This window comes from Ambystoma mexicanum, chromosome 8, assembly GCF_040938575.1.
Source record: "Ambystoma mexicanum isolate Mex_15411 chromosome 8, UKY_AmexF1_1, whole genome shotgun sequence".
NCBI classification, from domain to species: domain Eukaryota; kingdom Metazoa; phylum Chordata; class Amphibia; order Caudata; family Ambystomatidae; genus Ambystoma; species Ambystoma mexicanum.
The window spans coordinates 65135281-65162027 of record NC_090929.1 but is presented as its reverse complement, the minus strand read 5'-3'; the positions used below and the strand labels follow the sequence as shown (position 1 = coordinate 65162027).

Genomic DNA, 26747 nt, shown 5'->3' with positions numbered 1-26747 from the left:
CCCTGTCCTGACACATTATACATGTGTTGTTCAGGTATACGATCGGGCAAATACCCTGTTCTCTTAGCTGGCTGACACCGGCTTCCTCAGCTTGGTGAAACTCCAGGGTGCTGATGCTAGTCCGAAAGGCAGACCCGTAAACTCGCACGCCTCTCCTCCCCACAGAAATTGCAGCAAGTTTTGTTGTTCTAGCGCAATGGCTACTGTCAGATAGGCGCCTCTGAGGTCTACGCTGCCAAGCCAGTCTCCTTGCTGTATTATGTCCTTAGGAGGTGGATGCCCTCCATTTTGAAATGTCTGTAAACTAGGCATCCATTCAATTCTCTGAGATTGATCACCGGTCTCCGCTAGCGTTTGCCTTTCATCAGGAACATATTGCTTATGAACCTGTCTATGGCGTCTTGGCGTTTAAGCAATAGCTTTCTTCCACCCTAGCTTCTGATTTCTGCGTCCAGCAGCTGCTGGTCTCTTCGCTGAACAAAATTGGCCTCGGAAGACCTGACTGTATCTAGGACCCAGGGATGTCCTGAGATTTCTCTCCAGCTCTTCTCCATGCACTGTGCTACTCTCCCGCCTACTGCAGGGATCCCTGCGCTCTTTGGCTGAAGTTGCTGCGCTGCTTTTGCTCTCACCTGCACTATGTTGCTGTCATGCAGAGTGACGCCAGCCCCTTCCTCTACCTCTTCCCCTTGAGGAGGAAAAAAGGGTTGGGTTTTCTGTCGTTGTGCTCTCTCCAATTTATTCTGTTGTTGTAAGGCCTGACGTGGGAGAATCGGCTGGCCAAGCAACCTGTGCCAGCCTGTCAGAAAATCTGCCTGCCAAATACTTTTTTAAGGGATGCTTGGGGCTTATCTAGAGCCGCATAAGTGGTGGCAGATTGTATTTTCTTTAATGACTGATTCACCAAACAGTTTGCACTTGTCAGCTGCTGCGGCCTCCAGCGTCACCAATTCACTCAATTTGGGGTCTATCTTTACTAGAATAGACCTCCTCCTCTCCGCTGTGATGGCGCTGTTATCATTACCCAACAGGCATATGGCCCTCTGCGTCCAGCCTGCCAATACAGTGGGATCTATCGTCTCTTCCTTCTGTTTCGCCTTCTCTGCCAGTTGGAGGATTTTCGTTAGTGGGCCCACCACATCTAACATTTTATCTTGGCATGATCTCCAGGATCTGTCCAGGCCTTTCTTTACATCCTTGGTGAATCTCCTCATGAACGTGAGCATCCTCTCGTCAATATCCGAGGTCTCTGCTATACCTCGAGATAGATGCGGCCTGGTACGCTTCACTCTTAACTTATTCCTGGCTTCTTTAGAAAGTGGTGTTTTTAGCCTCTTCTTTAAGTATGCCACAGCCTTTGCTGGCGGTTCCCATTCTGAGGATCTGGGATGAATAAGCAAATCTGAATTGAACTCATTCTCGTCCTTCTCCTGTACTCCTGCTCCCTTACTTTTCTTGGAAGTTTTACTGCTTTGGGCTTCACTGGAGTATGACATTGTTTCCACTGCCTCCTCGCTTGACGGCTCATGCCAGCTGTGGTCCTCATGCTCATCTGCGCTGGATGAGGTGACCTCCTGCCATGTGTTATCTCTCTCCCTTGACCTTACTGCCTTCCTTTTGTCACTTTTTCTTTCTGCAGCGAGCCCGGGGGTCTGGGCACTATGGACCCTGCAGGCTTTCTTTCTTCCCCCTTTGATTCTCCCAGGGTCTCTTGACCCTCTGAGCTCTTCCATTCACTGGGAGAACACAAACTAATCCTCCATTAGGCTCATGTGCTTAGCACTGTGCTCTAGCCCAGCAATCGGTGCTTTCTGAATAATATGACCCATTGAAGCCTTTTTCGGCTAGAGTGGGCCATTCCGCCCTCACTAGAGCTGCTCATGGCCTGCTCGCAGAGATTCACTGAGCCAATAGTGGATAGTAAATAGGATACCTGGGCCTGTTCCCGTCACAGTGTGAGCACTCGCAGTATTTTGTCTTTTTAAGCGGGTCAGGGTATGCGCTGACTGAACAGCGTCTCAGTTTTTCTTGGGACTGTGCCCGTTAGTTTTTATCCCAGCAGGAGCTGCCAGGTGTCATCCGTGTTCTGCTTGTTAGCAGTTGTCCTTTCTCTGAGCGTGGCTGCTGACCGCACTGTGAAGTTTTGGCAGTTACATATATCCAACGTGCGCTGCTTATCTCGCGCCGGTACGCTGTGAATTCTCTTCATGGAAGTGCGCTCCGCTTGGTCCAGTCGCGCTCCGAAGCTCTTTCTGTGAAATGTTGCTCTCTGCAGGGCCGTGCTGAACAGTCTGGACGCCGGAGTTAAAGGCCCTGTTGCGTTCCGTCACCGAACGTGGAATGTTCCGCCTTTTTCTTTGCTTGTGCTCCTATACCAAACTAACCAGGTAACTACTGTGAGTGGTGGTGGGGGCTTGGCTTTAAAATAAATGCATATGGCCCATTACCCTTAAAACACAAAATTAGAACTTTTTGCATATGAAAGGGTCACAGAAGATAAAATTGCCCCCAAATACCCATTTACCCTTATGAGTTGCCTGTTGGGCATCCCTTATCCGGCAAAGGGCAGCTTCCAGGAATGAGACTGTAATTGAATGGCAGACAGGAAGCTCAGTCCTGTGAGCTTTGCTACCACAGTGCACTTTCAGAACTGATTGGACCCTAAAGAGGACAACTGGTTATACCTGGGAGGGGGTGAAATACCCCCATAGATCAGTCACTGAAGCTTCACCTCTGAGACACAGCTCCAATAGGAGACAGAGGGCAACAGTCATTTGACATGGGAATACCAACATATGTTGGTACTCCCTACCTCTCTCTATCCGCTCCTTTCCCACCCATTCCTCCTTCCGCTCCTCTTTGAGAGCACTTCTTCACTCCCCTACCTGATACCTTCCCCTTCTCTCTACCTCCTTCTATTATCCTCACTCTACTCTTCTTATCTAAATCTTATCATGTCTCTGCTGTGATTCCCCTCTTTTGTTGCTCACTTCACATATTACTCTCTCCCTCTTGATCTTTCCCTACCCCCCTCCTCTCCCTTCTTACTTACAAATGGTTCTAAATGCTGATTTCTATGGTTTGATTCATGTTTACTGTTTTGCGTCTACTGTTCCATGTTTTATGTATTACTGGTTGTTATCTGTAAAGCGCTTTGGATTAAGGCGCTATATAAAACAATAAAAATACAAATATATGTTATGGAACTAATGGGAAACTGGATGTCCAGTCTGCATGTAAGATTAAGCATGAAACAAACTTGTTCCGATTCCTTGACTGCAGCTTGTACGTTTATTTCAAAGTCTGAAACGTGAACCATGGTCAGCAATTGAAATGGGGAGGCACTGTGAGCATGAGAGAATGTGGGGTACTATAACTTCATTGACTGAGTCCCGGGAAACCTGACTAGGGGGGGTTACACCACCCATTCTGGCACTAGGATTCAGACCACAGGCTCCCCTGCCTTTGACCACCCTACACATGCTCTGGCCGTCCTTTGCTTTGTTCCTGGTGGGGCTTCTCAATGGACTCTCTCCACCCTTCACCCGCACCCCATGCACTGCTTGTGAAGGACTGTGGCAGACGTTCCCTGGCTCCCTGAAGGGCCAGTCCCGCTGTGGACCTGGTCCGGGTGGGGCTCTGCCTCCCCCTTAAGCTTGTTCCTCTATGGGCCCTCACAATGCCTGCTCTCTATTTCTTCCCCTCTTAGTCCACAGTATGCGAGAAGATCATGGAGCTCCTGGGACAGAACGAGGTTGATCGCCGGCAGCGCAAAGTGGTCATCTTGAGCCAGGACTGCTTCTACAAGGTGCTGACCCCGGAGCAGAAGGCCAAGGCCCTGAAAGGACAGTACAACTTTGACCACCCAGGTACAGCTTGCGTCCACCTAGAGAGCTAGGGAAGAGGGATTTTGGGCCGTGTACTGAGGGGCAACTGTTGAGTTTTGAGGACAAGGGCCTGGTCTGCTGAAGGGATAATATTGGGTATTGGGGACAGGGGGAAGGGCCTGGTGTACTGTGGGGCAACCTGTGTGCACAGAGTGTGTACCTACTGGGTGTAGTGAAGGGAATAAATTGATGAAGTGGGGTTAACCGGGGGTGGGCTGGGTGTACTGGCACAAAGTGTCCGAAGATAAGCAGAAAGGCTCATGCATGGAAGTTGCAACCTCAGGTACTACCCAAGCAGGGTTTGAAATTAAAATTCAGTGAGCAGGGGCTAAAACCAGCTCCTGGATGTCAGGCAGGAGCTACCGCTGGGGAAACGGGAGCGGGCACCCAGCAGACTGCACATCTAACTTCCACATGAGATATACACATCAACTTTGTTCATTTTATATGATTCATTATGTTTAAATATGTACTAGAGGCGCCCACATTCTTCTTTATAAGCATTCTAAAATTCTCATTAATGTCACATATGCATGTTTATAGGACACCAATTGCCAGGGGAACTAAAAGTATCTCCTGGTAGCTGTTGGTTTTAAGCTAACCAGGGTCTGCTAGACTAGAAGCAGGAGCTAAATATCTCCCAGCTCCCCTCAATTTCGATCCCTGCCCATGGCTCTGGTGCACTGATTGAGGCTTTGATATGCAAAGTGTGGAACACCAAACTGAAGTAGAAACCCCTAAAGGGAGTGTGCAACCTGAGCTGTTAGAACGTTTACCTTCATGGCGATTTACAAAGCCTTAGCCCACAGGTATAACTCCTTCCCATCTTGCTGCCCGACAGCAGCCCAGCAAAGGGGTCTTACCCAATACAAGTTGTAGCTTTAGAATTAAGAATCCCCATGCGCCTCCTATGCGGCAGGGGTCCTCCTATATGGGATACGTTGCTCACCGTAATCGTATTTCCGATGCTTGTATCTGCTTAGATTCACATGCTGTGCATAGGCCGACATCTAGTGGAAGCTGCGGAGTATTACAGTTTGTTTTTTCGAAACTCGAAAATGGGCGTCGACACAGGGTGTGGCAGTAATACTATCCCTAGTGTGACGTCCACTGTACCCATGATCCCTCGCATGTCTAGGACCCTCAGATTGTATTTTTTCTGACATGAGGTAGCATGAGGAGTAGCACGAGTACAGATTATCCAAGCAGATAGATAGATAAGACTACAAGCATCCATGCGCCTTCTCTCGGAGGGGTGGAAGGGTGGGTTGCATGTGAATCTAAGCAGATGCAAGCATCAGAAATACAATTACTATGAGTAATGTATCCCTTCTGAGGCTTGTGGAATCTGCTTAGATCACATGCTGTACATAGATTAGCGAGCAGTGTTAGAAGAAGGAGGTGGGATTGAGAAGGGTCCTGAGCAAATAAATGTCTAAGAACCGCTTGTCCCACTTGAGTATCTGTCTTGGAATGAGTCTCAATGCAGTAGTGCTGAGTAAAAGTGTGAATAGAGTTCCAAGTAGCTGCTTTGCAAATGGTGTCAAGGGCTACATTTGCAATGAAAGCCAAAGTGGCCCCAATGCCTCTTGTAGAGTGGGCTCTTGGCATGAAAGGCAGAGTTTTTTCAAAAAGGGAATAACACAGCTGGATACAATTTATAATCCACTTAGAGATGGCACCTTTAGAGACGCAATCTCCCTCTTTGCCTGTAGCTACGGAGACAAACAGTTGGTCTGTTTTCCTTAGCGGCCTGGTCTTGTCTACATAATATAGGACTGCCCTACGCCCATCTAGGGTGTGTAGTTTCACCTCAGCAGAGCTTTGGGGTTCTTGGAAGAAAGCCGGAAGCTCAATGGACTGGTTTACGTGGAATTTAGAAATAAACTTAGGTGAAAACCTAGGGTGTGTTCAGTGCTCCAGATAAGATTTTGAGATGGGAGTATTTTACTCCCCATTTTTAAACTTTGAGAGTAAATGTGTTTTTAAGAGAGTAAACATGACTTTTCTCCTTTACAAGAGAGTAAAATGTATGTGAAAGCCAGCCGACGTGTACAAAAACGGTATGGAAATCATTGCTATGCGCCAGCTTTCTGCATTGTGACAGAATACACCTTTCATTATTTCTCTAAAGTCTGGCCATTTGATCTCTCCTGTATATGTTTAAATGTTGAAAACATAAAAACCTAGCCAATTACATAGTAAAGCAAGCATGAATTGTATTGTGTGTTTTGAGGTTCTATAGCAGGATTGTCTTTTGATGTTTAATGAAAGTCCTAATTTCCTGGAGTTATTACTACCTAATGGTATGCCAATGTTATGATACAACAGTGCAGACAGGCAAGCACTCCAATGTTAAATTCTACATCTAATCTCATGGTCAAATGGTTATTATATAGCGAGTTTGGCAAAGCGCTGTACATAGAACATAGATATCAAAATTATAAAAATCAAAAGCTTTCTGGGTTTCTGTTAAGTAACCTGACCTTTGCACTGTCTGCCCTCTGCTCTAAACTTGTGTGTAAATTTACACAGGAAAATAATAAAGCTGTCGTATTTGCAAGATTTTCATGCGTAAAAAGGCCTGGTACGCACCTTATCTGGAGGCCTGGGTGTGTTCGTAAAACCAGTTTATCTTTATGAACAGTAAAGAAAGGATCCTTTACTGACAGAGCCTGAATTTCACTGACTCTTCTTATCGATGTAATGGCTACTAAGAAGGCAGTTTTATATGTCAGGTGTTTGAGACTGCTTTAATGCATGGGCTCGAATGGGGGGCCCATGAGTTTAGCCAGCACCACATTAAGGTCCCATCCTGGTGGTGGGTTAGAAATTGGAGGGTGGAGTCTCTTTACCCCTTCCATGAAGGCTTTAACCACTGGTACTTTTCACCATGAGACCTTGTTATGGGAGGTGGTGTATGCTGACAGAGCTGCCAGGTGTACCTTTAGTGAATTAAATACCAACCCTGTGTCCAGCAGGTGGAGCATGTAGGTGACAATAGTGGAAGAAGTGCAATCAACTGGGTTGATTTGCTTATTCTGGCACCAGATAACAAATCTTTTCCATTTGTCAAAATAACAGTGCCTAGTGTTGGGCTTCCTAGATTCCTTTAGGATGTCCATGCACTTCTGTGGTAAATTGAGGTGTCCAAACTCTGACTTCAGGAGCCATGCTGCCAAGTTCCTTGAGCTGGGTTGAGGATACACTGTTTGACCTTGGTGCTGGGATAGTAGGTTGTTCCAGCATGGGAGTCTGATTGGTTCGCACGTTGCTAGCCTGCGCAGGTGTGGGAACTACGGTTGTCTCGCCCACATGGGAGCAACTAGGATGAGCGTCATAGATTCCCTGTGCATCTTTTTGACCACCTTCCTCATCAGAGGAGTTGGTGGAAAAGCGTAAGCAAACATCCCTGACCAGTTCGTCCCCAGGGCGTTCCCCTTGAAGCCTGGCTGGGGAAACCTGGATGCGAAGTCTGGGCATTGTCTGTTTTCGCTTGTGGCGAATAGGTCTACAGTGGGGAAATCCCACTGTGAGATGTCTTCTATAACTTCTCTGTGTAGAGACCACTCGTGTTCTCTTGGGAGAGGATCTCTGCTCAAGGCGTCTGCTAGAAAATTGAGATCCCCTGGAACACGTTGAGATGACAGGTAAATGTTCCGTCTGAGTGCCCATATCCAAATTTGTTGGGCAAGTTTGGACAGATTTGGTGAGCGAGTCCCTCCCTGCTTGTTTAGGTAGAACATCGCTGTTGTGCTGTCTGTTAAGATCTGCACTGACAGGTTTAACAGGTGGGGCTCGAAGCGCTCTGAATACTGCCAGAAGCTCTAGCAGATTGATATGATTCTTGGCCACTGTGTGAGACCAGAGACCCTGAGCTGTGTGGTGAAGGAGGTGTGCTCCCCACCCTGACAGGGATGCATCTGTAGTGACTACAGCCTGTACTTCTGGATCGTAAAAGGGTTTCCCCTTTGACAGGTTCTCTCTTGTCCACCAGTGAAGACCTAGTACCAGTGTTGGCGAAATGACCACTAGATCGTTCCACAGACCACTTGCCTGAGACCACTGTTTCGCCAACCATCCTTGCGTTGGACGCATGCGCAGTCGCACGTGGGGGACCAGGTAAATACGTGACGCCATCATGCCTAGCAAACGCATCACTTTGCGCACCGTTATCTGGCGACCTGACTGATATTGAGGAATCTGCAGTAGTATATTCTGAATTCTTTCCTTTGATGGAAAGGCCAACCCCCTCTTGAGTGTTTAGTACAGCTCCTAGGAACTGTTTGGAGGTGCTTGGCACCAGGCTTGATTTTTTTATTTCTCGTTTATGGAGAAACCCAATTCGAAGAGGAGGTTGATCGTTCTTTGAATGTTTAAACTGCAAATTGCTCGGGTCTCCCCCGTGATGAGCCAGTCGTCCAGGTAAGGGTACACTGGGATTGCCTCCCTGCGTAGGTGTGCCGCCACCACCACCACCAGAACCTTGGTGAATACCCTTGGAGACGAGGCTATACCGAAGGGCAGCACCTTGAACTGGTAGTGCTGACTGTCCACCTTGAAGCGCAAGAATCTTCTGTGCGCTGGGAACATGGAAATATGAAAATAGGCATCTTTCATGTCCAATGTTGCCATGTAATCCCCCTTTTTTAGGAGGGGGATTAGCTCTTGGAGAGTAGTCATGCGAAACTTTTGGGGCTTGACATACTAGTTTGCAGGGCATAAGTCTAAGACTGGGCGCATTGTTAGATCTTTTTTTGGCACAAGGAAGTAAGTTGAATAAATACCCTTGTTTACCTGTTTGCCCGGGACGAGTTCTATCGCGTCCTTTTCTAGAAGATTGACGATCTCCTCGAGGAGGATCTTCTGGTGGTCCAAGGAATGTACTTTTTGTCGTGGGTGGTGGTTTCGGGGACGCCCGAGCAGTTAAATGCAATATCCTGCGGACACTGTGGACAGCACCCATCTGTCTGATGTGATCCCTTCCCAAGCTTGGGTGAAGTTGGTAATGCGTCCCCCTACTGGAGATGCGTGGGAAGGAACCCTGATCTCGGCGTCACTGTTTTGCGGGAGGCGGGCCGCCTCTGCTGGGGCTGCCTCTTCCCTTACCACGGTCCCTCTTGTTTCCCCCGTTATAACTTTGGGTAGACTGCTGGTTATTACCCCATGATGTAACCTGCCCCTGAGAATAGTTGGAGCCGCTTTGTGAATTTTGGCCGCGTGGGCGACGAAAATTGCCATTCCCTCTTTGATTAGAGGGCTTGTTGGTCAACCGTCCCAGGGATTTCAGAGTCTCATACTCGTCTTTGGAATTTTTCAATCCGTCCTCTACCGCCTTGCCAAACAGTAGATTAGGCTCCACCGGCATGTCGATTAAGGATGCTTGTGTCTCGGTTTTAAACTCTGACTGTCTTAACCAAGCATGCCTCTTAATGATAGTGCTCTCTGCTATTAGTGTGCCAGCGTTATCCACGGCATCAAAGGTTGCCTTAAGGATGCAACCGGACACGCTCTCCCCTCCGATAGAACTTGTGCCAACTGGCCCTTTAAAGGTTCTGGTGCGGAGTCGATAGGTGCAGCAACTTGCTCCCACTGGTGGCAGTTGTAACTAGCCAGCAGAGTGGTGGAGTTGGCAATCCTTGCCTGGTAGGCGGAAGTGGAGGCACCCTTCCTTCCCAACCCGTAGATCTTCTTGGCTCAGACAAAGATAGGGGCGTTCCCGCCCTCTTCCGGGTATTAGTCACTACCAGGGAGTCAGGTTTCAGTTGCCCCTTTATGTAAAGCGGGTCTGATTGGGCTGCCCTGAACAATTTTTCGATTCTGGGGTTTACCGCCCTGGTGAGGTTAGGATTGATAAGGGAAGGATCAATTCTCCTTTGTATAGACTTGAGACTAGGGATGGCCTGGGCAATGGCTCTCTTTTCTCCTACTAGTTCCTCGGCAAAGTCCCCCTCCTCCTGTGCTCCCTGGGTGTCTATGCGGAAGTGTTCAGCCGCTCTAGACAAAACCTCATTTAGGAGAGGTTGGTTGTCAACTGGAGAGTCTGTTACCTGAGGTTCTTTGCTTACCGGGGAGTCTACCCTGTAGACTTCTGGGTCATCTTCCTCTTGGTCCTCGTCATCCCCATAGTAGCCCACCCCAGTTTGGTCGTCCAACGTTACCAATTCTGGATCCTCATCTTGTAGTGGATCCTGACTATACCGAGCGTATGGCTGTGCGTAGAAAGGGTCAGAAGACCGACCTTGTGTTGGTGCCTCAACTCGAGGTTTCTTACCAGGGGGTAGCGGCTCCCTAGACCCTGAGGGAGTAGCCCCGTCCGGGGTTTAGGAGAGGAAGTGATATGGGTTCTTGGCATAGAAGTCCGCTAGGGATGACATTCTAGACATAACCCTGTCTATATCCTCACTGGACCATTCTTTGGAGCTGGGGATTACCCTTTCCTGGGAGTGTTTCCCTGCTATGACCTGACTGGACCTATGGGCTTGTGCAGGGGTCTTGGCCAGCTGTTTATCAGAAGATTTAGCACTGTCTTTATGTAGCAGAGGTGTAGAAGAAGGCTGAGAAGGTTTCTTCTGCTGTTTTCCCCCCTCCCCATGAGTGGAAGAGTGTTTCCCTGGTGTTTTCACCTTCTCAGAGGTTTTCGACGTCTGGCGTCGAGATTCGGGGGTAGTGTCCCTTTCCTTAGAGTGAGGACGTCGGGAAACGGGAACCGCCGTCGAGCGGTCTGCTGACGCCGGCTCCTAGAGTGCGGCCTGGGGATGGAGGTCAGCTTCGTCTTCCGACGATCGTACCTCCATTACTTTGGTGAGTGAGGCACTCTTGGCAACAGTGGATGGTTGCCTGCTGTCATGCGGCGATCTTGACCGAGAACGCCCAGAGGAAACCGATTAGGTGGACCGTTCTTTGCGTGCCTCTTTCCGAGAACTCGACATGCGCGTCGAGTCTCGGTTGCACTTTGAGTGTTTAGTGGAAGTGGTGTGGGTAGCGCTCGCGTTGCCGGGTGTGCTCCTCATAGCTGCCCTGCCGGACAACCTTCCGAGGTCGGGGCTTGCCCTTGGCTGTCTTCGACTCCACGTTGCCCTCGCCGTCCGATAGTATGGCGTTGCTGCCATCACTGAAGGTGCCGCCCGCTTCCATGGCCTCTCGTTGCCTGGCGTGGTGGGCCCAACGTTTGGTCGAATGGTCCTTTTAGAGTCTTAGCCTTGGACCGGCTACACGCTCTGCAGTTCGCCTCGGGGTGGTCCCTCGGCAAGCAGAGGTTACAGGTGGTGTGTCTGTCAACCCAAGGGTACTTACGGTTGCACTTGGGGCAAAATTGGAAAAGGGTACCCTCCATATGCACCCTGTGGCAGCAGGCTAGTGTGTGTAGGAATATATATATATAAATATGTGTAGAGTATGTACCACCCCCCACTCTCCCTACTTGAAGGGCCAAGACTAGAGGCCTTCCAAGGCCCGGGCTGAGGCCCAAGGCCTTCCTAGGCCCAAAGTCCGTTGTGCAGCTCTCAACGGTTCTTTTCTTCTCCGGTCCGGCTTCGAGCTTAGAATTCGGTGACTCGACGTGGGAATGGAAGAAACGGGGAAATATTATATTATTTGCAAAATTATGGCTAAAGCCAGGGAACTCCGCAGAATGCTTCCGACAAGTATGGTGGAAAAAAACAATCTGAGGGGCCTAGACGCGTGAGGGATCATGGGTACAGTGAACGTCACACTAGGGATAGTATTACTGGCACGCCCTGTGTCGACGCCCATTTTCGAGTTTAGAAAAACAAACTGTAATACTCCGCAGCTTCCACTAGATGTCGGCCTATGCACAGCATGTGATCTAAGCAGATTCCACAAGCCTCAGAAATATATTTATTTAGGATGCCTCCCAATAATTTATAAATAACTATATTCATCTAAGGTGGATGTTGCTGGCCTAGTTGAAATACAATTCGTTTTCACTGGCTTTTCCTAAAAATATTTTACGAGTAACTTTTGACTCGCCAGATAGATATGGATGAAAGTTTCCCCAAAAATGTCTGGCACATTTCCCCCCAATATGGACATTTTGGAGAAAATTCATTAAATGGTTAAGAAGTTATTAAGAAAATAAAAAAAAACCTGTTTTGGCCTAATCCTATTCGTTTTCTGATAGAGAAAAATGTTCTCGCTCTGAACTGCTCGACAGATTTACACTAAATAAGAAACAAACTGGGCACAAAGTACTGTAGATGATCCTTTTTTTGGTTCAGTGTAAATCCATCCTGTTTTTTTTATCTTTTTGCAAAGGGGGTGCCTGCTGTTATGTACCCCCTATGGTGCTTTGCTGCAATGAGGCTTTTCAGAAATGGAAAGCGACCATTTTCTTTTTTTACTTGAATCATGTGATTCCGGCTGAAAAAGAAAATGGCACAAAATGATGCCTGGAGAAGGCAAAGAGCTGGTTTCACATCAGAGTAGGAGGAACAAAAGGTTAGTTGGACATTCTGGGTGGGCAGGGGAGTTTGTTTTGATGCAGACCGTTTTAGTGTTAAAGAGGGATTCTCATTGTAACGTCGCAAGAAGGCTTGATTTTTTTGCAAATTTTGTGTTAATCCACCCAAAAAGTAGTTAACAAAATTAGTGATGTCTCAGTCTGGTCTGCGGACGTACTTTCTGATTTGATGTTCGTAGACGCTAGTGGACCAATCAGGAAAGGGCATAACGTTTGCATGCATTGCGTAAAGGTGCAGGTTGGTCAGTTGAAAAACATGAGGAACATTACACATTTTGAAATGGACACCATGTTGGAATCGCAAACTCTACCCGTAGTGTGTGAACAGCGCGGTCCGAAAATATTTTTTACAAAAAACATTACATTTGTCTTCATATGAAATAACCTTTGGGGAAGTACGGGGCGGTGAAGATGGGATGTGCCTGGGAAAAGAGGATATCGTGTTTTTTACCAATGTTGAGAAACATCTCAGCTGTTCGGGTCATTGCTGTGATATTTGTGAACTTGTCTAATGTTCAAGGACATTCATGCATATGTATTCATATAGTTATGTGTGTGTTGCACTGCACATAGGAAAAGCACTTTTTTGAAAGGTTTAACATTTTCTAAAATAAAGGCCCAACTTAGAATTGTTTGGGAAAGTTGCACGCAGTTTCATCAAGAGAGGACCAAGTTACAGGGGAGGCCCAACATATGTGAAATTCAGAATGACTTGCCTTAAAAAAAATCTGTGTCGTGCCAACAGCCCGAACCACAGGATGTATTTTCACCAAATTTGTGCGCAGTTTTGAATCTGTCCGGTGCCCCCCCCGACCCCCCGCCTCACAGACTCCCAAAATTGCGAAAAACAGCCTGTACAATTAGTGATATAACTTTGGTGTAAGAGGTAGAGCCCGTGGCCATATTGTCTGGGGTTTGGGCAAAGGAGTTGAAATGGCCCCTGGACTTGGCTGCAGGCCAGGCCCAAGGGGTTGATTGGCAGTGCCTGCAGCATGGCTGAAAGCCATGCCCCTGTGTCCACTGACCATGGACAATGGCCCGCCCTCCCATTGTGGGGTATAGTGGACACTTGGCCAGGTCCGCTGGCTATTGTTGGTGGCCTTGTGGGGCCTCGGGCATGGCAGAACCTCATGACCCTGGCAATTCAGCCGTAACTTGCATCCCCCAGAATGCGCTGCTCAAAGTGACAAACATCAGTGTGCGTTGCAAAAATGTTTTGTTTGAGGAAACATAGTTCTTTGATTTATGTTAAAAGAGGATTTTTTTTATAACTAGCATACAGTGCTGAAAAAGCATGACTTTTTCAGTTATAAAAAAACCTGTTGAAATGAACTGAAAAACATTGGTAAAGAGACGTTATGTTAGAATGTCCTGCCCAGATTCTACTGTGGTTTGCTTGGCGGGGCCTACACCACGGATTTGTTCCACGGATTTGGTCCACTCGCCATGGCTGAACGCTATGGACAATGGGCCAAGGCCCCACTATGGCTGTATAACGGACACGGTTCCATGTGTTAATATCCCCGCAAAAATATCGCCATACAAAAATATTGCCATATTTTTGCGGCAATATTAAGGCATGGAACCTGCTGGGTATGCCCCCGCAAGCCCCACATTTTTAAAGGACCGAGGGGGTACCCCCTAAACCCCTGCTCCCAAAAATGATCCCCCCAAAAATATCGCCTATGGCTGTTCCAGACGACCTTATATACAGCGATATTTTTGGTGGGGATAATATGCAGTGATACCATGGACACCAGGCTAGGCCACAGGCCAGGTCCAGGGGATATTGTGAGTGACTTGGTGGGGGCCTGGGGCATAGCCGAACTTCAGGTTCGAGGCAAGTCACCCATCGCTGCTTAAGGTGACACACATCAATAGGTGCTGCACAAATATGTTTGTTAAAGGAATTTGATAGTTCTTTCACAGATTTTAAAAGAGGGATTCTTAATAACTTACTTATGGTTCTGGAACAGCATAAAACATTTTCATGTATAAAAAACATTGACATTCAAGGGAAAAAAACGTTGTTAAAGCGACGTTTTGGTCAAGTTGCTACAATGTGAAATTCAGTGAAAAAAGTTCACTGTTACAATATGATTGCAGCGCAAAATCTAAAATGCAGAGACATTTGCCAGCTATGGTAAGCTGCACAAACATATTTTGAGCCCCATGCCATGCACTGCTCATACCTACACACATGATATCAGATGACATTGCAAATGGCATCACTAATGACATCACATTACATTCAGAATCTGTAAAAATCTGACAGAAAGTACCTATAAGTGGTTGTGTTTGGGGTATTGCAACCTGCATATGAAGGGTCACTGGTAAGTCGGTCTCATGATCTAGTGCATGTATCGCAAAATGTACTTATTCAAACACAAACTGCTTATCAAAGTTCTGTTAAGACTATACCAACCTTCAAATACATTTACAAAGGCAGTGGCTACAGCATGGACCATAGAAGTATAGTATTCCTCATATGGTAGATTTAGGCTTACAATTTATAATTCTACTGGCCATCACAACCCTGAGTAATAAAAAACCTTCAATCAAGGGCTAAATATACAACACATACGAGGCACGTGTGTGGATACATGGAACACTGAAGCCCACAGGTAACATTTGGAAAGGAGGTAACACATAGGATGACCAGAGCATGAAAGATTAGAGTTTGTCATCACAGATATAAAGTATATACATAGTATTATCTGTCTGGAGCCTGCTTATTGTGCCATGTATGTACACCGGGAGCTCAAGTAAACACATTTGGTAAAGTTAATGTCTACATGTGTAGAACCTTCAAAGTGTCTTTGTCAGTCTTTCAAAGCAGTACCTCCAGGGGAAGATTTCCGCTTACTGCCACTAAACAAACTGTATGTCCCAGGCTATGCCATGTCATCGATGATGCCATTTGTGATCACGCGTGTTGGTATGAGCAGTGCATGGCAGGAGCTCGAGTTATGGTTGCGTAGTTTACTATGACTATGACTGGCGATTGTTTGGTTTTTAGATTTCATGCTGAAAACGTATCGCCCCTTTACCAATGTTTTTTCACTATATATGTTTATAACGGGGTCTGTGGTATCAATCCTGTAGTTATGGTTAAGTTGGCTTTCCCACAGGAAGTGGTGTATCTGGGTAGCTTATAATGTTGACACTGTTATACAAATGTGCGCAAAACGTTGTAAATAAAATATAGACCCAACTCTGAAACTCTATGCAAAGTTTGGTGTGGTTTTATCAAAGAGCGGAGGGTGTTAAAAGTTGCAGGGGGTCCCAGACATTTAGAAATCTGGATAGACCTGAATGGGTGAAAAAGGTTTGCTTGTGGTTATGCCCGAACCGCTGGACCAATTTTCATAAAACCTACGCTAGGAGCAGCAGACTGGTCCCAAAAGCATGCTTATGCAAATTTGGTGTTATTCCGGCTAGTAGATTATTTTTTTTCTTCTTTCAAATGCCCAAAAAGTAGGTTAAAAAAAAGGGTTCCTTCTGTGTCCGTGTACCACTTCCTTATTCCTTATTCAGTGTCCCGAGGCATAAATTAGTTTTCAAAAATTGATTAGCAGAGTTTGCTAATTAAACTTTTCTTGATTAGCAAACACACCCATTTGATTAGCATTTTTGTACTAATGTTTTTAATGCCACCAGAAGATACTTGTCACTCAAGATACAAAATGGGCACCAATACAGCAGTTTTGTATACTGCTGAAGTAAGACATAAGTGGGATACCTCGGGCCTTGCAAATTATTTCTTTAAAATGGTGCATGTCACCACAAACCCAATGTCAAATAAAGGTTTCACTGTGCATGGCTGGCCTCTGGTGGGGCCAGCCATGCACAGTGAAACCTTTATTTGACATTTACTGCAAACAAAGTAAAGTTTAAATAAAAGTTTCCAACATCCCCTGCAAATAGTACTGGCCCTTCTTAAAATCTACTCGACTATGCGAGTGCGCAAAAATGCTTTGCAATCCCTGGATGAGTGTCTGTAAAAAGGTTAGCTGCATGAATGGACACAAATAGATATGATTAAAAGGCTCTGAAAACAGTTTGGTCGGCTCGCCCTACTGTAGGTGCAAATATATAATGCAATCATAATCCTAGAGCAAAGTGAGCTCTGGAGGCCATCTACAGTGTACAGTTTTCCAGTAGGTCTGTAGATGTACAGACTGGATGAAACTATTTATCGCTACTTTAAGTAAATATCTAGTTAGCTTTGTGTATTCATTATGTAAAAGACTAAGCCAAGTGGATAGCGTAGCATGCAGAGAACTGGGCAAACTAGGCAGAATATTGTAGTTTGCGACCATTTCACTTTCAGGGTATCGGGTATAAACCAACATGGTAATATAGAATGTCAAGGAGTATGGGATCAGCTCATGGGTTGAGCACCAGTTGCAAGCTGTATGTAAACAAATCTAAATAGAAGACTGAGCTAGTGAGACAGGTGCTAGTACCAAAACATATAGACGAAGGGGACCAAACGCATCTAAAAATCTATTCCATCAATTTTAATAGTAAATCAAATGGTTAAAATACATGATTAAATTTGTTGGCCACAATACAAAAATATACAGAAAACATAGGAAAACATAATTGGCAATAGATGCTAATTAACACAGTCAGGAAATAGCATGGTACATCTAAGACAACCTGTTGTGTACCAGATTCCATTTAAATTATTGTATCATATTCTCACTTCCCTGTTGTCAATCCAGAGAAGTGTCTCAACATGTTTCTGTTCACAAACATCATTAACGAACATTCATCAGGAGAGAACAATGATTAACACACACACATTAGAGCCACAGACTTGATCTGGGTCAGTCTCATAGCATCTTCTATGGTGCTCGTGGGGGCTCTCAACTTCTATAGTTAAGTTGGGATAGGAGGAAGAATCAATCCTTCCAAGGTGGATAGTGGTAGGCGGGCCACACTGAAGTCTCAAAGTCACTGTCCGGCTACAAAAAGTGCCTCGTAATGGTACGGGTAACACAGCGACTTTCCAGCACAGACGGTTTGCCCACGCATTGCTGCACCCCGAAGGCGTTCGTCTCCCTTCGAGAGTGAGTGATATTCACACGCCGCTACAGCTAGATTTGGACATCTACTTCTTGGCTACATGTTACACAACACATGCGGTTGATATCGGCAGAATCTTTTGTTTTGAAGCCCTCCAAACGCTTGGTCTCGTTGAGAGGACCAACTGATTCCCATTGCGGAGAACTTACCCGCACCACCTTAGAGACTTCAGTGTGGCCCGCCTACCACTATCCACCTTGGCAGGATTGATTCTTCCTCCTATCCCAACTTAACTATAGAAGTTGAGAGCCCCCACGAGCACCATACAAGGTGCTATGAGACTGACCCATATCAAGTCTGTGACTCTATAGGAACTAGGTTTTTCGTGTTAATTATTGTTTTCTCCCGATGAATGTTCTTTAATGATGTTTGTGAACAGAAACATGTTGAGACGGTTCTCTGGATTGACAACAGGGAAGTGAGAATATGATACAATAATTCAAATGGAATCTGGTACACAACAGGTTGTCTTAGATGTACCGTGCTATTTCCTGACTTTGTGTTAATTAGCATCTATTGCCAATTACGTTTTCCTATGTTTTCTGTATATTTTTGTATTGTGAACCACCGAATTTAATCATGTATTTTAACCATTTGATTTGCTATTAAAATTGATGTTATAGATTTTTAGATGCGTTTGGTCCCCTTCGTCTATATGTTTTGAGACTAGCACCTGTCTCGCTAGCTCTGTCTTCTATTTAGATTTGTTATCGATCCACCCGGATATAGACAGAGTAGACACTGTACAGTGGTCTACCGGGTTTCCTCTCTTGATATTATAGCAAGCCGTATGTAACCAGCAGGCCACAGGACTAGGTTTGCCATCAAAGCATTTGACTGCGTGGTCATGTATATTTTCAAAAGTGTCCACTCATTGATATGATGCATCTTTGCCAACAAAATTAAATCTAGATTTACACTTCACTGTTAAGCGTGGAGACATTGCTGTGTTTTACAGTAGCAATACTGTAATTATGTTATGTAACCTATTGCATTTTTAGAAAAGGAATGGAAAGCCTTTTGTAAAAAAAAAAAAACGAACACATACTGGTCTTTGGCAGACAGGTTACAGTTAGCTTCATAACAGTATTATCCCGATTATTTCTGGTTTGCAATTATTTTAAAAATTAAATGTCCGTAGCACTCCCACACAGGCCATTTGGCATACGAGTGAAGGGGATGATTATTGCGGCACTCTCTCCATTAGCCCCTTTGAACTTGCAGTGAACTGAGAAAAGAGGGTGGAGAGAGCTCTGAAGGCAAGAGAGCAATGCAGGGTGAGCTGTGCTTTCATTGAACAGGGTAACTTAAATAGGTAACTTTTCTACAAAAGTGCCAATTTAATTAGCAAAACTACAGAATCGCATAGCAGATTGCTCTGCGACACTGCCTATTTTATGCCTTGGTGTCCACTGACGCCTCTAAATGAATCGGTGAGCCGTGTAACGTTTGCGGGCATCGTACGAGGGCGCTCATGGGTCAATTGAGAAATGTGAGGTGTGACAAAACGGTTGAAACTGATACCATGTTGGATTTGCAAAGTGTACCTGTACTCTGCAGAGGGAAAATATTAAAAAACGCAACATTACAAATTACACAATCTCTATGGACGTGAAGGGTGGTGAGGATGCAGTGCAATATGACCAGAAAAGGCCCAAAATCGGATGGTATTCCTTCTCCAATGTCTGCAAAAATTTTATATAATCAGGGTCATTACAGTGATGTTTGCAAACTTGACAAAAGTTCGAGGACATTCGTGCATATGCATACATATATACATTACACTAAGCAAAAAAGAACTTCCCAGCATATGTGATGCCATTTGTGATGTCATCTTTGATGTCCTGTGTGTTAGTCTGAGCAGTGCCTGATGGGAGCGCGAGCTATGGTTGCATAGTTTACGATAACTGGCAAATTTCTTAGGTTTTTTTGATTTTGCATTGCATCCATAGCACACCTTTTTAACAACGTTTTTTCTCTGAATTTCACAGGTTATTGTTAGAGTAACTTAACCATAACGGCCATTTAACATGTATGTATATAGCAAAAATGTTACGTTGCTATCCAGCCATAAAATGTCACTTGCCACCTTAATTCTATACACGCACTCAGCACACCATTTCTTACTCGCTAAGAGTCATTGATGTCAATTAATTAACACTAATCAATGGCTAGGGGAGATTGCACATTTTGCACCCTGCATGTATGCAAGTACAGGGTGCAGGATGTGTACTCTCACCTAGCAATTGGCTAGTGATAATTAATATAAATATTCAGTGAAAAAACCTTTTGTTAAGAGAGAGTTAAGGTGATCAGATTTAACGCAACAAAACCCTTGAAATTCAGCACTTGTATTTTAAGCAAGTCCACCTTAAATTTAGGCTCCCTGTTACACAGTGTATGACCAGAATGATGGCATCACAGAATTTCAAGGGTTTTGTTGTGCTATAGTTTCTTTGGGGCCCACAAGCCATGGCCTTCGGCCGTAGCCACTGTACATGTTGCACCAATAACTTGCGTTGGTGCCCACTAGCCATGACTATCAGCCATGGCCACTGTACTGCTGCACCAATTCCGGTCTTTGGGGCCCATTAGCCATGGCATTTACACTGTAGGTGTAACATTTAATGTTTTCTTTAATCTCTCCCGATAATGACAATGAACTACACATACAGCTGCAATTAACTACCCATGCCTGTGGTACTCCCCTAATAATCTTAAAACTTTGGAAAGTCAAAAACTCTTCCCAGTCCTCTTGGGCACTCAGCAAGTGCCCCCTCCTCTTTCCATGGTCCCCCAACTTACCTTGGCTGCTCCCCCAGGCCCTCTCCCATTACACCCTTTGACTCTTTTTTGTATGTGTGACACATTTTCTTTTTCTATCCCGTCTTCCGTTGAAGCTGCAGGAATCTCGCGATTAACAGTAATCTGAAAACATTTGAACTGCAACTGGCTCCCCAGAAGACCCCCAACTCTACAGTTTCACATGGTATCCTCTTTCCCCCCTGCCGACCCCTAGCCTAAAGCAATTGCATCCTTTTCCCCCCTCCAAATAACTTTTTGAGCACTTTTCGGTTTCGCATTAATTGCTTGCATAGAACCAAAAAAATAAAATAATAAAAATGGCGGGTTTTCATTTCTGAAAAGTCTCTGTGCTGCAAGTAATAGGAGGGTCCGATACCAGCTCCCAGAGAGAGTAAGGCAGTTTTGTTGGCGGTGTCCTTGACGACCACAGTTGTCTGTTTCCCCTTTGGTCAGAATCTCCTTTTTCTTGATATTGGAGTATCATTTTCTTGCTTTGTACACCTTCATAGACTTGTGAAATCGGGAAAGACGAGGTAACGCATATGCAGACGTTCGAGAAGTTAAGGTGGTGAAAGATTGGAGCATGAGCAAAACCATCTTGCACTGCTGTAAAACCAACCACATGGCGTATGTCTTGGGGAACATATATCATATGGAAGTTCCAGAACTTGTTCCTGGTCATCTGAGTACAGATTAGATAAAGGGTCTGTCAAGTCCTTGTTGAATGAAAGCAACTTCCTAGGCCAATGACAACAAGAAGTTCAATTTATCAGCTGCATCTCCTGTTATCAAATCTATAAATGCTTCAAATTCATTCTACACCCTAATAAAACAACTTATCAGGTCCGCGGCAGGATTCAATTATTCTAGAGCTAGGCCAGAACTCTAAAAGACATTCTTTTATGGCACATGCTACTTGTGGAAAGACTGTGCGACTTGTGTAGCCCTTCCCAAGAGCTACAGCGATATCTGACATGTTCTACATAGATGAGGCCACAGAGTCACAGGTTCAGATTTGGACCTTCTGTATTTTTTATTCAATCTCTTGGGAAAAGGTGGCTCTGAAAACTCCCCCAGGCCCTCCTAAAGGTGCGCTCCACATTGTAACTCAAGTCCCCATCTGAGTAAAGGGACCATCTCTTAGGGGAGCAGAACATTCAGCGGCGGTATCCCGCCACACTGGAGTCTTTGGTGGGGAGACCCGGAGTGGTGCAGCTAATGTCCAATGGTGTAGCCTCAGGTAACTGTGAAATCCCTGATGCATACTGAACATGTAAAAACAACAACATAACAAGGATAAAAAGCACAAACATCTCAACTTTAATATTTAATTTTAAAAAAAGCATAAACTAAACCAAAACAAACAGGAAGACTTTGGCTGAAATTGGTATGCTTCAGAGCAGATGAAGCGAGCAGAGGAAGATTGAAATGGTGCTGGAAGATTTGAGTGGGTGGTGGCTTTCCCCCAGTCTCCCCTCCCCCCCCGACTCCCCTGTACAATATACCTTCAAAACTGGTCAAAGGTAAGTGCAAATAAGAGGTTGATATGTTACCTGGCTGATGATATGGCAAGAGTTTTCTCGAGGCACTCGTAAATCAGTAAGAAATCAAAAACATATTTTAAAAACCAATACATACATTTGCACAGATATTGCTTTTGTAGGAAAAAAAATGTAAAATGATACATTTGGTTATTTGTACTTTCTTCATTTAAAAAGTCTTTATTTTTGTTTGCATTACGTTCAATGTAAAATGAGTTGTTTTTACCTCTTCATTATTAACCACTCCCTTTTCTGTCTGTGATCTAGCTCCTTGGATATTGTAACAGACACTAGTATCAGGCAGGCAGGGAACAGGCTGTACATGATCCTTTGGTCTGAGAGTCAGTAACTCTGAGGACAAGGGTTCTAACCATCTGTCAGACTCTGAAGCTACAGTCTGACCTTCTCTCTCGAAGAACTGTGACAGGACATGGGTGAGTGCGCAGAGGGTGCCTTCTCAAAGCGAGTGATGCAGGCCAAGCTCTGAGCAACCTCTTTATATTGAAAGTAACTCATCTGGGCTCTTGCTAAACACACATCTGAAAGTGCTTGTCGAAGAGGAGAGATCTCTGGACTATCGGAACATTGTAGAGCTGATCCATAAGTACACAAAGCAGCAATGAAAGGTTCCACTAACTAATCTGTAAATAATTAAAAAAACATTGATTCATCAGGGATTTAACCCTAAGGGTAGAGAATCAGAAATGGCAATGTTCAATACCGAGCCCAGTACCATGGTGGAAAAGAAAAGCTTCTGCGGTGGGCAGCAGTGGCACTAATGGTACTTACCTGCTATTAGGTTTCTCAGTGTGATGGTGCTTCTTTTGAGAAGAAATAGATTCCTGGGCTGGTGGAACTACTTATCCGCCTTTGGCAGTGTTTAGAATCAGGTTTACTTTTCTTTGGAACCTTCCCTGCATCACAGGATGGAGAAGTTTCCCCCATGGCTGTAAACGTGGACTTGTGCAGGCCGCCTCAAGCTCTAGTACCAATGCACAAGCCTTATGGAAGATGTGGAGCTGTGCTTCCAGACACTGGAGCCGAGGAACCACCCTGGCCTTTTTTGGGGGGTATGACCAAATCCTGATCGTCATCAGAACAGGCTAGACCTGCAAGGAGCCGGGCCGGGGTCTTTTTCACTACCATACTACTGTGTTCATGTGGAAAAGGATTTCAAGAACCAAAAGGATTGGTAGTTACACTGGTGCTTTAGCAGCCCCACGTGGCGCCTGCACTTCACATGTCCAGAATAATGGTCCCTGAACAACCCGCGTACTGCGGTTGTGAATTTGCGCATGGTACTGCCTGGTCATTCAGACACCCTCTCGGAGCCCAGTACATCACTCCCACCCCCTTTTTCGCTATGTACAAATTGTAGATGTTAGTGATTTCACGGAATCCACTTCACCTAAAGGTCAAATCTTCAAATTCTTTTTTCTTCGAAATGTCTTTTTATTATGTGGGGGCGGGGGGTCCCACCCCTCCCCCACCTTACTTCCCCCTGCCTTATCCTATCCCCTCACCTCAATCTGTGTTTTAAAATGTACCTACTTATGTTAACAGTTCGAAGAAAAAACTATTCCAAGATTTCTGATTTGGTGAAATGTACAGTACCGACAAATTGTACCTTCCAAGATGAGGCCGGCGTTTTTTGTTCACTGCGCTGAATGAAGATATGTTAGACATGTGACATGGACATTGTGCAAATCACCAGTCGGGGAAAGGATGCATGCTCATGAAAGAAATAGACCAATCACGAACTCGAATTAAACGTTTTATTGAAAAGCTTGTGAGTGGAAAATAGATGTGAAAATACTTTCACCAAAAAAAGAACGCACAACAAGGTTAATGCTGAGAGCACAATTTGATCACTGAGTATCAAAATGGACACTTGGGTTTGAGTTTCGGCTTGGCAATGTATATGAGGGGCGATCCCCTAGAACTTGGAGGGATGTGCACATGGGTTTCTAAATCCTAAATCTGTAGCGTTTAGTAGTATTCTTCCTACTTTGTTGCAGGAGTAAGGCTCCCCACAAGTTAGGAAGCGGTCAGAAGACAGGTCCAAGGAAGACCAAGTAAAGCCTTTGCCCACCTGGGAAAGCACATGGGGATTAAATGGCGCAGCACGATTGACCCCTGTATGTTTTGTGTATGACCCGATGCACAGATTCCTTCTCCCTTCAGTGCCAGACCTTGCGACAAGTATTCCCTCCCAGTGTTGCGCGTCATACAAACCCTGGTTTACTTTTTATCCTGCCAGATGCTTTCGACAATGATTTGCTGCTCACCACCCTGAAGGCCGTCGTTGCTGGGCTAGCAGTGGACGTACCCACATATGACTTTATCACCCATTCCAGGTAAGATGGGAGTCACCTGGCTATTATTTTGTAAATCCTTTGGAAATGACCACACATTATTACACCAAAGCTACATCTATGTTTTTGTGTCGATGTATCCATTTTTTAGGTAAAGGGATCTCAAAAAGGATTTGTTGAAAAGGAGCGAAAAGCAGCTCCTGTGTATCGTGCATCCCCCATTAAGCAGGCGCTACCACTGGGGAGCTAGGAGATGGAACATCGCAAATCTCACATCTAACATTCCACATGAGATGCACACTAATATTTTGTCTTTTACATAGGACTGTTCTCCTTTCAAGGTCTTCTACATTTGTCCTTGTTAAGATGGCTTTTCCGAATCAACCCTGCAGTGGATTTTGAGTGGCCGCCCTATTCTGGTGAACAGGAAAGAGACTGATGTCTAGCCAAACCCCAGTCAAGATGGAGTAGCAGAGTAGCAAGGCTTCGTCTCAGGAGGGGTGTCAGAGGGGTCTAGGACTCAGACGAGACACTCGCAAAGCACTCCCAATAATTCCAGATCGACAGAAGGGTACAAATGCATACAATTATTTATTAGGCTTTTAAGAACAAACTAATCAATGAAAACCTCTGGTAATTATTATCACACAACTACTATCAAATACAAATGTACATTTGCCTTTGGGGTTCTGCAAACCCCTTAACGGCTGAGGGTTTTTGCTCCTAGTGCTGAGCCCTTTTTCGGACATTTTGCTATGCCGCATTCAATCCTTGTAACTTTATTGTTACAAGTGATATGCCAGCCAGATTTGCGCCATTTTCTCCCCACATGTAGGCTGTCGTCAAACCACCAAGGATTCCTAGTTTGTTGTAGGGGTGTTTGAGAAAATAACATAAAAGTGACCACATTTTGTGTTTTTTCAGAAAATGCCAATAACATGAGGTACAAAGAAGCCTTTGGTGTTTTCCTTGTAAGAACAAGGAACAAATGGTTTGCTGTTCTGAATTCCTCAATTTCCAAACTTTCAAGAACAGGTTGAGTGGAAACAAAAAAGCATATTTGTTATAAGGTTTCTATCAGTTTTGTGAGAAGTAGGCGGTTTTGTTCCCTTTTTTTTCAATAGGACATGCATGGAGGGAAGGGAATGGAAGAGGAGAGTAGAAAAGCTGAATGGGAAGACAGAAAGGCATGCATTTCTGAAAAGTAGACAAAATTACAAGTTAAGGAAGGGGTCATTTGCACAGGTTAAGCAACAACTATGCAGTTAAAATTCCCATCGTTTGTGAAAAAATTGGAAAAAATGACAGAAAAAAGTTATGTACTGGACATGTTTGGACTTGGCTTCGCTACATTCCCCCCAAACTTCTAGTTAGGAAATCACGCATTTTTTTTTGTAATGTTTCACAAAACAAGCAATGCCACAAGCCACAAATTGAGCCATGGTACACAGGACTTTTATGCCGATGGCCAAAACAGAGGTACTTAGCATTTGAAAATAAGGAAAACGAATGTGGTGAAGAAATTAATGGTTACTCCCCGTAGTGACTAAAGTACTCTTAGTCCATAGTCCCCTTTCTTCCATACTGTATGGGCATCCCTCACGAGGGACAGGAGACGGAACCTTTTTCACCAGAAAAACCTTCTTCCCCTTTAAATTTAGAGGCACGCAGGGGTACAGTCCTGGTCACTCGCCTGCCTCCGCCCACCGGTGGGTCTTATCAGTCCTCATTGACGCATCGACAATATGCAACATTGCCTAATGACACCAGTATTATTAGGGGGGAGGATGGTGGGACGTATGCACGAAACGGGACTATGGACTAAGAGTATGTTAGTCACTTCGGTGAGTAATTATTAATTACTCTTACGTCTCGTCCCCTTTCCTCCATACTGTATGGGCGATTACAACTGAGTGTAGCCCTAGGGTGGAGAGGAGACCCTCCTTAAGTAAACAGGTTTCTCAAAACAGCCTGACAGAAAGACGCGCCTGACCTAGAGGTGACATCCAGACAGTAGTGCTTGCAAAAAGCAGAGAGGGGTGGCCCAGGTGGCCGCCCTACTGATGACCTGCCAGAGAACATGGCATTGGAACGCAATAGCCGTACTCTAGGCCCTGATAGCATGAGCATGCAAATTAGCCGGAAGTGGCTTGTGCTGCCCCTCATAGGCCTCCTTGAAGGCCGCGACCATCCACCTAGAGATGGAGGCCTTGAAAGCCCGATAGCCTGGTCTTGAACCTCCAAAAGTGTCAAAAAGGGCATCCAACTTGCGGAACTCCTGTCCAAGTAATACTTCAGAGCGCGCCTGACATCGAGCCGATGCAACACTCTGAGGTTCATCCTTGGGATTGGAGAAGAAAGTAGGTCGAAAAAACCTTGTTGTTAAGGTGGAAGGTGGATGAGAACTTGGGTAGGAAAGCAGGGTGCGTCTGGAGGACCACCTTGTCCTTGTGAAAAGTGGTGTAGGGTACTGACGCCATGAGGGCCTGGATCTCGCTGACCCTGCGTGCTGAGGTGAGGCCCACTAGCTGGGCTGTCTTTAGTGTTACCCACTTGATGTCAGCGGACGCCTTTGGCTCAAATGGTTTGTGGGCCAATGCACCCGATACCACATTGAGGTCCC

The 26747-nt window shown here is 45.3% G+C and overlaps 1 protein-coding gene across 1 annotated transcript in view; it reads left to right on the top strand.

Moving 5' to 3' along the window:
- The window catches only part of UCK1 (uridine-cytidine kinase 1), a 79345-nt gene that overhangs the window by 5264 nt on the left and 47334 nt on the right, over positions 1 to 26747 (top strand). Inside the window, exons 2-3 of the mRNA XM_069609294.1 lie at positions 3710 to 3869; positions 24070 to 24166. Coding sequence (XP_069465395.1) covers positions 3710 to 3869; positions 24070 to 24166 — 257 coding nt within the window. The remainder of the gene's footprint in view (positions 1 to 3709; positions 3870 to 24069; positions 24167 to 26747) is intronic.